The sequence below is a fragment of the Solanum pennellii genome, chromosome 9 (assembly GCF_001406875.1).
Source record: "Solanum pennellii chromosome 9, SPENNV200".
In the NCBI taxonomy this organism is placed as follows: domain Eukaryota; kingdom Viridiplantae; phylum Streptophyta; class Magnoliopsida; order Solanales; family Solanaceae; genus Solanum; species Solanum pennellii.
Window position 1 is genome coordinate 70988126 of NC_028645.1, and position 12941 is coordinate 71001066.

The 12941-nt window shown below is 31.6% G+C and overlaps 2 protein-coding genes across 5 annotated transcripts in view; one reads left to right on the forward strand and one right to left on the reverse strand.

The window, feature by feature from the left end:
* The window catches only part of LOC107031413 (tetraspanin-20), a 5969-nt gene extending 5242 nt beyond the window's left edge, over positions 1-727 (forward strand). The window contains exons 6-7 of one of the 2 annotated variants that reach the window (XR_001458206.1): positions 224-296; positions 381-727. Coding sequence is in view for 1 of the 2 variants with exons in the window: in XM_015232770.2 (XP_015088256.1) it covers positions 381-434 (54 nt within the window). In the remaining variant the exon portion in view is untranslated. The remainder of the gene's footprint in view (positions 1-223; positions 297-380) is intronic. The other variant, XM_015232770.2, reaches the window with a different exon arrangement.
* A 995-nt stretch (positions 728-1722) lies between these two features.
* On the reverse strand, positions 1723-7131 carry LOC107031451. 3 transcript variants are annotated; one of them, XM_015232838.2, is made up of 7 exons: positions 6619-7131; positions 5509-5655; positions 5102-5175; positions 3575-5009; positions 3162-3481; positions 2724-2874; positions 1723-2630 (listed from the first exon to the last, which is right to left on the reverse strand). In XM_015232838.2, exons 2-7 carry the CDS (start codon positions 5645-5647, stop codon positions 1903-1905), a joined length of 2847 nt encoding a protein of 948 aa, XP_015088324.1. In that variant the 5' UTR covers positions 5648-5655; positions 6619-7131; the 3' UTR covers positions 1723-1902. The 3 variants fall into 3 exon arrangements, with proteins under 3 accessions (XP_015088324.1, XP_015088323.1, XP_015088325.1); XM_015232837.2 differs by having other exon boundaries at positions 3162-5009; XM_015232839.2 differs by lacking the exons at positions 5509-5655; positions 6619-7131 and having other exon boundaries at positions 3162-5009; positions 5085-5175.
* Positions 7132-12941: the final 5810 nt, after the last annotated feature.

The window sequence follows — 12941 nt, forward strand, 5'->3', positions numbered from 1 at the left end:
ATATATATATATATATATATATATATATATATATATATATATATTTGGTGCAAAAAAGGTGACGGTTATAGAGTCACTGTCTGTCATTTTTTGTAAAAATAATAAAAATGGCGGATAGCATTGCATTTTGAAACGATACCGTCCATCATTTTCTTCCTCGTCATTAGTAATGTATATGAGATTGTTAATTTTGGAACATGTGAACTTACGTGCTTTATTGCAGTGCTGAGTACTTATGAACTTCATCTGCTTTTTCTTCTTCAACAAGATTATCATATGGGGATAAGGCTGTTTATGTATGTTCTGTTGATCCAGTCTTTACACCAGACCAATTTATATTTCTGAAATATTTATTTTCGTTGATGATCTTTGGAATCCAGTATCATTTGGATGGAGAAGCAAGACATCATATACCAAACCCAAATCCATCATGAGGATAGTAAGAAACACAGAGGACGTGACGTTGAATCTCATGGATTAGATAAACTGGCAACATGGCTGAGTATGAAGCCTTGTTCAGTGATTGTGTGTGTACCATAAACTATAGACCCTTCGTTTGTTGTCTGTTTATGTAAGGCAGTGTACATATGTCTGCAGAAAGACATTGCAAAGCTGGCATGTAGAGATATACATATCTCGCTTGTTAATATAACATTTCCTTTGTTGAGAAGCACTTTACTAGAGTGCATTTCTAAGTTTAGTGAAATTCGATCTCTCTTTTAAAATTCTTCCAAATGTTGCAACAATTGTGTACGCGTAGAGATGTATGATTTTCGAAGCCTGATTGATTCGCTTATTTTTCGGAAGTGAATACATATATACTTTAGTGTTGGCTGTATGCAGCATCACTCACATTCTCACAGAACATGATAGGAGTGAGGATACTCAAATGTTTTTTTTTTTTTTCATATTTAGAATTATTGGTTTCTCTATTTGTAAGGACAAGAACAGTGTGCATATCTTGGCAATTGAAATTGTGGAAGGGTAGATAACATTTTAAACTTTTATTAAGGTTCATAAATTTCATGAAGCATCTCTAGGCATGATTCCACCAGACATGTCCAATATTAGTTGGAACATTATCTCAATATATAAGGGAGAGATCATAATAAAATGTTGTCTTTCTCATAAAAAGCCGTCTTGAATATCTCATAAATTATTGAGTATTCATAAAGATCAAGATTTCAAATATTCATAAAAATCATACCAAGGCGTGATCGAACCCATAAATTTTAAGTTATTGCAAACAACACCTTTCAGCAACCCATCCCCAATTATTTTAATTTATTTAATAAAGAAAAGAGTATGATATTGTTGTAGTTGGTATGCATGTGATGGTTCTAGATTTGGTTGTGCACAGTGCAGTGTCACTTTCATAGAACTGCACATACCATGACAAAACATCTTTTACTTGCTCATATCTTGTCGGTGTTCCCTTTCATTTTTCAAGTTATTCAAAACAACAATAATTCAGTTGAACAAATAGTCAAAAGAGTTGTTCAGCTGCCAGTCACAACATTTTTCCTCCTCACTCACTCTTGTTTTTGACTTGTGGTTAAAAATATCTAGCTGGTAAATTTGTACTGCAAATGCAAACAAGGAACATCTCCTTTACAGCTAAGAATATTCTAGTGGTTAATAAACAGAAGACACATTTATGTCTTGACTCAGAAAAGTTAAAACACCAATATCTATCTATCTATCATATGGTTCCCCTCAATATATGTATATACAAAATAATTCAAGATATAGATCAGTACAGATTTTAATACACTTCACAACATTAAACAAATTACTTGTAGGCAGTGTTATTTGCAAATACAATAATACACAAACGACAATAATATTATATATTTGTGAAAGAAAAAAAGCAAAAACAGAAGAAGCATTGGACAAGGGTCATCACATTTTACATGTCAATTCAACGACGGATTCATTCACAAGCTCTTCGAGCAACTTCTCTTCAATTTCGACTCCTACATTGTCTAATTCAAATCTCAAGTTTTCAAGCCACATTTTGCCCATCACCTCCTTCCCTACCATTTCCTCAACCACCAGGCTGTTTAAGTCCCCACCATCAGTAGACAGATATTTCACTTCACTAGAAAACCATTCCTTCATCCAGTCCCACACTTGTTCCAATAATACTAGTCTAGTTGTTCCCTGTGGTAGATTATTATGGACCCCCATATAAGGTATGGCTTTTTGGAAGTTGTCTGCCCCATATTCTGCAATTTCTAGTAAAGCTGCATTTACACAATCGAACACAAGCTTTTGGGTTGATCTCCTTTGCCTTCGCTTAGACTCGTGTAGTGTCTCCTTCTCATTCAGATCAATGTATTTTTCTCTGAGTGATGGGTCCAAAGGGCTTTCAGGAGAATGCCACATGGTTGAGAAAGCATCAAGCTGCACTTCATCAAGGCCGGCCACGGTTAGTAATGTTTGAACAAAAGAGAACCATTCACGTTCTACTTCCTCTGTCCTCTGAGTGGATGATGATGGTCTTACACAAACTGAACTGGCTGTATCTGCACAAGTATCATCCCATGACAATGTACGTGCAATTGATCCTATTGGAGGAGATTTGTCAATCAAATTGGACCTTAAAGAGTGAACAGATAACTCGGCACCTGTTAATTTGATTGGGATGGGAGGAATAGATTTAGTTTTATACCAAGAAAGAAAAGGAAAGCCAAGAATTATGGGAGATCGTGGACATTTACCATGACGGTCTGGCTTGATACCTCCAGATGATATACATGCTAGATGGTCATCCTCTTCAAATGGTGTCTCCAAAACTGATATAGGACTTGGCTGATCCTGGTTCTCACATAGGTATCTAGCGCACACAGATCTTGCTCCAGAGAACACAACCTACAAAAGAGGTATAACATAAATTCGCTTTGAACTTCTTAAGTAGTCATCTTGACGCTATTTGAGTTCTCCATTTTCAGACAATTCCCACACATTAAAAAGAAAAAGAGAATTTTCTTAAAGCCAGCACAGAGTGATCTCATAAAATATGCAAGAAATTGTAAATGCATATGACGTAAAAGATGTGTAGATGGAAACCACAAACAAAATACTGATGTAAAATGCAAATGAACCATTTTCCAACTTGCAACAGTGTAATAGGAAGAAACATCAGGTAACTTCTTTACCTCAGGAGAGATTGTGGCTTGCTTCTCAACCAAATCTTCGCAAGTTAGTGCACATGATGATTCACGAAGATTGGTTCTTGAGCACTCAACCCCTGGATCATCAAGGAATTGACCACTGTATTTGTCAATTTCTGATAGAGAACGTAAAGGCTTTGGACCAGAGTGCAAGTCATCATTGGATTGCAGACACTTGGCTCCGTCTTTGTTTGGCTTTTTGGCTCTAGAGAAAAAAAGATTTGAGAACTTCCCTTTCAATGATGATTTTGTACTTCTAGATTTTGTTGTATGCTTGGAAAGGTCATTTTCTCCTGTCACAGGATCTGGGGCACCCACATTCAACTGTGAACTGAATGCAGTAGAGGATACAGGAACAGACATAGATCTCAAAAGATTCTTTGGTGACTTGTGGTTACCTTCATCATCTTTGGAATTACTCGGAGAGTTGGAATTTGAAATCTGGGGATCTTCTTTAATATTGTCCTGCTCTATGCTTCTGGTCATCTTAATATCAGAAAGAGCAAGCATTTCACCTAAAGTGCTGCTGTTGCTTCTTCTCATTTGTCTTTGTTCTTGACAACTGCCATTAGATGCCACCATCGCCCATCTCTCCGAGAGTCGCTTCTTGGCTTCTCTGGAAACTGAAGATTCATGGGAATAAGCAGCACGGCTCAAGGAGGAACAAGAATAAGGGCTGCCAAACCTATTGATATATTCCCATGAGTGCCTAGAAGCTGGTGACATGACTTCAGAATCACTGACATTTCCAGCTGCATATTGTTTTTCAGATTTATTAAATGAGCTTTCATCACCAATGTAGCCATTTGCAAATTCAGAAGAAAGTAATATTTCATCCCTTTGATGTCCACCTATGTTTACTCGCATGTGCTGTGTAATAGCCTTTGCCACTTCTCTTGATTCTTGAGCTTCATCAACCTCCATGTGGACAAAACTTGTTTCAGTTTGTGATACTCTTGGTGATGCAGATGGAGAAGAACTTGCATCAATAAAGTTGTGAGTCTTACCAAGACTTGGTTTTAATACAACAATCCGTGTAGGTTGAGCATGATTTTCATGAATGTTCCAATTTGCTATAGGAGGAGAAAATGCCATATGAGATTTGGCCTTGTTGCCCTGGACTATATGGATGGCTCTGCTTATATCTTTCTCATTTTTCTTCACTGATCCACTAAATTTACAATCATCAATCATCTTTGATGGTCTTAGAACAGTTATTCGCTTTGTCTCAGGTGGAGGAGGTATAGACTGCAAATTGGATAAATGCTGAGTAAACATTGGATTTGGTTCTTGCAGAAACTTGAGGAACAGATCCGTGTTGGAACTTAAGACATCCAATGCATCTTGGAATTCCTTAGACTGGCGAAGTTGTTCATCTATGGATAAACATTTTGCTTCAATAAACTTCTGACGAACAAAAGCTGACTTCTTTTCAAAACTAATTTGATCATCGTGTCTTGCCTTTTGTGGGGATTCACTTCTCACAGAGTTCATTTTTGGGGGGTGCCGCCAAACTTCATAAACATCTTTATATTCATTCTGCTCGGGGTATTGATGTAATTCTTGCTGCAGTTCTTCCGTCGAGTATTCATTTTCTTCCTGGCAATAGCTGAAAGAGGAATCTGTATGACACCGTGAATGACCTCCAAAATGACTTCTTATGGCCGGAACAGATTTCTGCGGAAGAGCATCAAGCCCCATCAGCTTAGCAACAACACTAGGTGGATTATGACCAGAACCTACTTCCTTGGACATTTCTTGGGCTATGAGCATCTTCATTGGCGTTCCATTTGATTTCCTGTTTGAATTAGTCCTCTTCAAATCCGAGACAACCTGCATGCACCATATCATTAATATTAAGCCAAACTCTGCAGAAAATCAGCACCTTTCTCTCTAAATAAATGTCACCTGGATAGAGGACGCACCATTTTTTCTTCTACTTGATTCTCAGAAGATGGTGGCAACCTCACCAGATCTGATTGGCTCCTTGAGAGTGAACCTGCAATAAGTTGGACCAGCTCAACATGCAGATTCAACCTCATGGTAATAAATAGTATAAATTACAGGGTCAAAAACTGAAGGTAGCACAAAGTAAAATGAGATCAAGACATGCTTGCAGGCAGTTTGACGAATCATAGGTCATATCTTCTATAATTGAAATCAAGATATTTTTCAGCACAAACTAAATGACACAACCGTGATTTGTTTACATTGTTTTCAATGCTCAATGCATCATAGGATAAAAAAGTTGTCGATATTCCACAGAAACAAAATTCATGCCAACGAAAACAAAAACAGGAGACAGATAAACATAAGTTGCATAGAGTTTCACCATCACGATGTGGTTTATCCGTAAGCAGCCTGTTTCCTGTCACCCCTGAATTTAAATCAAAAAGGTTCACCATTCGTCCCAAGCATCCTGGAGAAGGTTTATCATAGGTATGACTCCTGCCATTCTGAAACTCATTCATCTTAATTCCTGAGATTGCACAATGAAGAGCATAAATCCCAAAGTGCACATCAAATAGTCCCTTCCGAAACTACAAACGTTTTAAATCACCAACGATGTCTCACCTCTATTCATATCTACAGAAAGAGATAGGCATTCCACATATGTTTAATATGGAAAAAGGTATGCTTTTACAGGTATAATGGCATTCAAAAATTTGAAGAGTTTTTCAACAGAAAAATTTCACAATTTTGCATAAAAATGTTCTTCAACCAAACGCCATTGATCGCTGTTAATTTATTATAGTTATAACCAAACGCCACAAATGAAAATATTTTCAATCCTCACACGACTGAAAAACTGTTCCATAGTCATTTTACTAAACAATTCCTTCAAGAGAAAGACCAAGAAGTATATTTAAGATCAGACAAATTTTCTCACTGAAATACACTCCAAAAAAAAGAGAGAACACACCTTTGCACAAGTATCATTCATAGCAAAGATGCAATCTATATCATTACATTATTTATACTTGTAAAGTCACCTTAGAAATAATATTTTCTACGAGTTCTCTTAATCATGTTTTTAATTATTTTAAACTATTGATATATTTTTGAAATTTTGTATTGTTATATTATTTTATCATATTATAAATTAAAAATTCAAAGATCCACTAGACCCATGTTAAGCAAAACGCCCCATCTCATACCCCTTTTAAAACACTGATACAGATCAGTCGCAGCTAAGGCACATAAACATGGATTACAGATATAAGTAATTTCAGAATGAAGTGTTGGGTTCACTATTTTGCACTAAGTAAGTTTCTTTACAACACGTAAATCATGGAAAGAATAAACACAGATAACGATGAGCTAAGTAAAAATCAAACTAAAATTCGGATATGTATTCACTGGAAAAGCACAATTACGCAATAAACGAAAGAAAAACAAAGGAAAAGATGTATGTATGTAGAGAGAGAACGGTTCAATTTACCTTAGAAAAATGAGATCGAAAGGGATTGCAGAAAGCGAAAACAGAAAAAGCACCAGCAACGCCACTTGAAGCTTCGCAGCTAAAAGCAACAGAGTGAAGTCAGATAAATGCGATGTGCGTTTGCTTAAAGGTGTTTACCCCTGTAGAGGTCGGTGGAATCGAAAAACTAACGTTCCGGAGAAAATGTGGCCGTGTATTCGGGATTCGCGGACTGTTAACTGATATTATTTTCACGGCAGAGTAGTTGCCGGTAAGGTAGAACTGACATTCCGGCGAAATGTGACCGGAGATTCAGCTTCACCTAAATTCTCAGATAAAAGTGCTTCAGTCGAGTCTCAGATAAAAGTGGTGTTTCCAGTCGAGCACTCGCCGACGTCGCGAATACGGCCGGAGATTCGTTCACCGATTTACGGACTTGACTAGTTTTTTGTTTTATTTATGATTGATTATTAATGAGTCTGTTTTTGCAGAGAGAGAAAGTAAAGGAGAAGTGAAATGAAAATTTTCTTCATGAATAAGGACAGAATAAATAAACATTTCTAAATAAAGTAAAAGTAATTTATTTGATAATGCGAAGTCCGATCCTTATTATTTTAGATAATTGTACTATGACCCACATTATATATTTCTCATTGACATTTGCCCTCCACACCAAAAAAAACCTCTATAAATTAATATTCGATAGTTAATAATCTCTCTAAAATAATATTTTTTTCAATTTTGATTTGGGACAATGAAAAAGAACATTAATTTCGTTAAGATAATACGATAATATATTTCTAAAATACCCCTATAATTATGATCTCATTAATATCATAAATTAATAACTTTTTAAATTAAAAATATATCTAAGATAACTTATTTAAATATGATACTGTTGTGTTCTATTTTTTCTTAAAACTTAAATTTAGTTGAAACTCGTCTCTAACTTTTCTTATTGCATCCAAGAGCTCCGATGATGTCTTTTTGAGTTGCACCATAAAATTGTGAAGAGTTCTAGATGCGATAATTGTTTCCTTATGCGTAACTGGTTTAAAATGTATAGTATCATTTTCAACTTCATCATCAACATTGCTTTTTTCGATGGTATCCAATTTTTTTATAAGCTCTGGCCCTCTGAGATTGCATCCCCCAAACGAATTTTGCAGTGTCGAAAATAATTTTCTGATGTCGCTTGTTAAGTGTTTGTTGTCCAAGTAGGAATTACAAAACTGATAGCATCCAAAACGTTAATCTTTGTTGGATCAATTTATCCCAATTCATAGTCTTCTAATATCCAACGATAAAATCTATTACGATAATATATCTTGAATGATTTTATTATCCTAGCATCGCAATGTCGAAATTAATAAAATATAATGATTTTGATGTATTCATCGTACTCATTTTTTTATGTGAAATCAATAAATATGATTCATAAATTAATAAGATACACTAATTTTGATATAATAACAATCAACTTTCATTAAATTTCAATTCGTTCTTAAATTAATAAATATTAATATATCGATTAAATAATATCTCTGTAAAATAATAAAATTTCATGGCTACACCTATATTAATTTATCGAGGTTTTAGTGTATAAGCATTCTTGAAATTTGTACCAATATATTGTATTATGCTCATATATATGCAAAGGACCTAAAATATCCTTTAATTATTTGTGTTGCTATAAAATTATTTTTCATCTAGGACTAGATATAAAATATTGAAAATTGAACCAATTTTTTTAGTAATATGACATTTGATAATTTGATATTTGGTATGTATTTGAAAGTAAATTTTTAGAGTTACAATATTTGAGTTTGGTCTTGGTATGAGACACTAGAATTATCTGGTATTCAATATATATTTTTTCAAATATCGAATTATTTACATAATGAATGTTATATTTCAACAAGTTCTTAACTCATTAGTACAAGTACAAAGAGAATTTTTAACAGGAAACATAAACAATCTTAAATACATATGTCTTTTAGTTGTGTCAATTTTTAATTCTCTTAATGTCTTCTTATTTGTTGATCTTCTATTATATCGTGCATCTTCAAAGAAAAATAAAAATAATTGGAGCAATAATATTAACTTTGTAATGCAATCGGCTATAAATTCAATACGGTATTATCAAATACCATACCAAATCGAAGTTTGATTTACTGATTATTGAACCAAAATTTAAAAAATTGGCATTTGATATTTGGTATCTACTTTTAACTAACAATACTGAATTACCGAATTCAAATTTTAGAAATCTCAAAACGAATACTAAATGTCCACCCCTATCCTTCATCCACCTTTCGGCACCCAAATACCCTAACATCAACTTTTTGGCTTATCTAACTATCCACACTCATAAGGTGTATGGAGTAAGGCTCTTCTTCATTAAAATGATTTGAAATTATTTATACACGAACTCATATTATTGGTCTGATTTTGAATTCTATGGTAAATAAAATTAAAAAGATTAATCACCAACTATCTACGCTCCCCTCCACCCCTCAATTCCCCTCTCTTCCACTTTTTTCTTCTTGGATCTTGTCCACTCCGTTTAACATTTTAATTCTTTCAACTAATGATAAATTAAACAAGGAAAAAATGAAAGAAAAGTAACGATAGTATTCGCTTATAGATAATTAGTTCAATTAAAGATGATTCAATTAAGCAACTATTATGTATATTATATTTTTTTATTTTTTGTGTACTCAAAATTCAAAATAAAGGAATAAAAATGACTTTTTTTTTCTATCCATACCCACCATGAAAATAATACAAATTAAAAAATATGAACGTAAAGTTTATTTCAAGTTTGAATCTATGATATTATAACTAAGAATGAGATATTACAAAGAAGAATAGAAAGAGGAATGAACAAAACAATTGAATTATTGATTATTTTATATTAATAAATAATAATCATCTTTTTTAAAATTGACAATCGGATCAGGTGAGTATGAATTTTAGCTAGATTTATATGAATTGACTATAATAAAGTGAGCTTAATTTAAAATAAGTCAATACGAATATCTTGAGTTGATTTAAATTAAGTCAATACGAATATCATGTAATAAATATTATTTTAAATATTATTTTCAAGTGTATTAGGTCAAAATATGAATTATAAGCAATTTTTATTATTTATTTGAGAAGAATATAAATTTGGACCAACTACATCAGGCAACACAATAAATAAATATTTAATAATTTTATTTTTGAGAAGGGCAAATATGACCAAAAATTTATATCGAAGATATTTTTTAGTCAAAAATTAAAAGATATTTATATATCCAAAAATGAATAAAGAATAATTTTATATCAATCAAATAGTTAAGAACATTTTAAATCCTTCCTTACTTGTATTGATTAAATCAATTAAAAGACCAATCAAATGATACCAAGTATACAATCCCATAGATGGTAAATGAAGTTATTGAGTGAGGTAGGATGGGTGAATTTATTTTTTTCATTTTCAGTTAAACTATTCGGATTTGAATTTTAAAAATATAATTATTATTACTTTTAGTTAAAAATATATTTACTCTTAAATAGAATCTACCTTATCTGAATATAAATTAATCTGATTAGTAAATTTATGAATTACAAATGGTTATACCTTCAAAAAAGAAAAAAATGATTAGTGAAGTCGTAATAGAAGTAGTTATTTTATGATTATATACGGAGTCAAGACTGTAAATTTGAATCATAATATTACGAATTTAAATTTAATTAAAAAATTATCACTAATATTAGTTGGTCCCCCGCCCCACTCCTTTATAAATTATAATGGGTAATGATAATTTAATGTTGTGACCAAAATATTAAAATCAGATTAATGTCATACCATCTTGAATATAAAGTTAGGTGTATCCATAATTGTGGAATTACTTCCACAATTTATCTTTAGCAATGCATGAATTAAGTTCAATTTTGTAATGAGATTGTACAAAAAGTGAATTAACTTTCAAATACATTTAAACATAAATTGAATTTTTCCTTTTTTCTTTTATGTTCTAAAATGATTATATAAATGAAATCATAATTGATGATCTCATGATTTTGTGAAATGCTAGTTGAATACACTTTCGACTAATTTCCTTAGATTTGTTATATAGAGTCTTCTATAATTTATTTTTTGTGGGCATGGCCTTTTATCAACTCATCAACTACCTACAATTAAGAGTAGTCATGCCAAATCCATATCATATCTTGACTTTTCTATATAAAAAAAAATGTCATAACATTTCTGTCAGTTATAATATTATACCATTAAAAGTATATTATTAGTACAAAACATATATAAAAAATATTATTTGAATTCTGTAATCTTAAATAAATACGTTAAATAGGTGGATTGATTGAATTAAAATGACTCAAAATAAATTGAGTTAATTAAATTAATTATTAATCTGCTTAAAAATTTCTTGACTGAATCACTGAAACAAATCGAATTGAAATGAACTGTTTTTGTCACTTCTATTTTTAAAAATGATATGTCATTTTAATTTTTTTTAAAGTGAAATGAGGATAAACTTAGAAATAAGTATGTAACTTGAAATGATATTTTTTTTAAAAAAAATTGGAATTTCACAAACTTAATCAATTATCTTTTTTTTTTCAAAAGGTTTACTCAGTGTATTTACCTACTTTATTAGGCCCCTTTGTCCATGAAAATTATGAAATTTTTTAAAAGGTAATTAATTGCAAGATTGATGGTCCGATGATAGAAAGAGAGAGGATACATGATCATGTTTTCATTTTAAAGTGAAAATAATATTTGAAGATTGAAATTATGTTTGATCATAAATATAAAATAAATTTATCTTTGAATCATTATAAGTATTTTAGGCTGAAAAAATTTAAAACAACTTTTTGATATTTACTTAAAATTTTATAATTAAACATAAGTTTGAAATTCAATCCCCAAAATAAAAAATATTTTTGGTCAAAACATTTGTTGTTAAGACATTGCTGGTTATCTTTAAAAGCAGAATTTGAATTTTTATAATGATTAGAGTATTTTATTTACCTTTGGTAAAATAATGATGGTTACCACTTACCAGCTTGTGTTGGATAATCTATCTCATCATTTTCAATTTTCAGTTCTTATTGTAACCAAAAAGAAGGGAAGCCAGCATGGAAGTCACATTTATCTAACATCAAAATGAAAGTAAATAATTATTAGAAAAAACTACGTAACTAAACATATTTCACTATTATATACTTATGTTATACTTTTAAAATATTATATATTTTATTATTAATTAAAAAATTTCTATTATATTTCGAGAAAAATACATTTAGATATATGTATTTTCACTAGAAAATACATTAATATAGGGAGGAAAGCGAGTGAAATTCGTTATACACACTAGATGCATGTATTTGTATGTATCTGATGTGATTTCCGTGTACCTAAGATATTAAATACGTAGGAGAAAAGCAAGCGAGATGGAAAGAGAGTAAAAAGGCAAGATTTGTTATGTATCCTAGATACATGCAAATCTACCCGATAGAATGTATCTAGAATAAATAACATTTACTTTGATCCATGTATTTCAAGATACGTATATCTGAACGTACCAAAAATTTGATAAAATACATAATATTGCAAACTATACTATATCTAAATAATTAGTACGTCCCTAGGCTAATGTGATTTATGTAAGTTGGTGCAAATGTATGAGTATGTGACGATTGTACCATCGTAATAAAATAGTATTGATTCATCTTGACATATTTTTATAGGTCTAATGAAATGAAAAACACATATACTATATCACATATACAAGCTTTCCTATGACTTGGATTTATATAAATGAGATTTTTTTATTTGCTTACTTTACTCAAGTCTTGTCTTTGTCCGTGTGCTCTCAAAATATGCCATATATATCAAACGGTTTGAAATCCAACCTTTATTCTTTATGGCACTCTTTTCAATGTGACCAAAGAGAAAGCCACTATCATTTTCTCAAAAATCAATTTCCTCAAAGAAGACAATACATATTTGAGTTCATCCACAAAATCCATTAATTATGCACTATTAAGAAAAAAGATAAATATATTTTAAAGATATCATAATAATATATATAAATATCCTTCGTCATACTTATCGATCATATTTTGAAGACAACTCCGATACTATTTCTACAGAATTATGTAACGACCTGTTTAGTCGTTTTAAGCAGCAGATTTTATTTCTGGAAAAACTGTCTGAGTCGACGGAACCCACGACGGACCGTCATGGGCACGACGGGCCGTCGAGGGGGTCTCGTTCCAAAACACTTAGAATTCTGAAATTTGGGTACTGAAATCGACTCTCTGAACTTCGT

Coding starts and splice junctions, on each gene's coding strand:
- LOC107031451 (XM_015232837.2), bottom strand. CDS start 5,647: ATGAATGAGTTTCAGAATGGCAGGAGTCATACCTATGATAAACCTTCT. Junction 5,176..5,508: donor GGATAAACCACATCGTGATG/GTGAAACTCTAT, acceptor AACTTATTGCAG/GTTCACTCTCAAGGAGCCAA. Junction 2,875..3,161: donor AAGCCACAATCTCTCCTGAG/GTAAAGAAGTTA, acceptor CCTCTTTTGTAG/GTTGTGTTCTCTGGAGCAAG.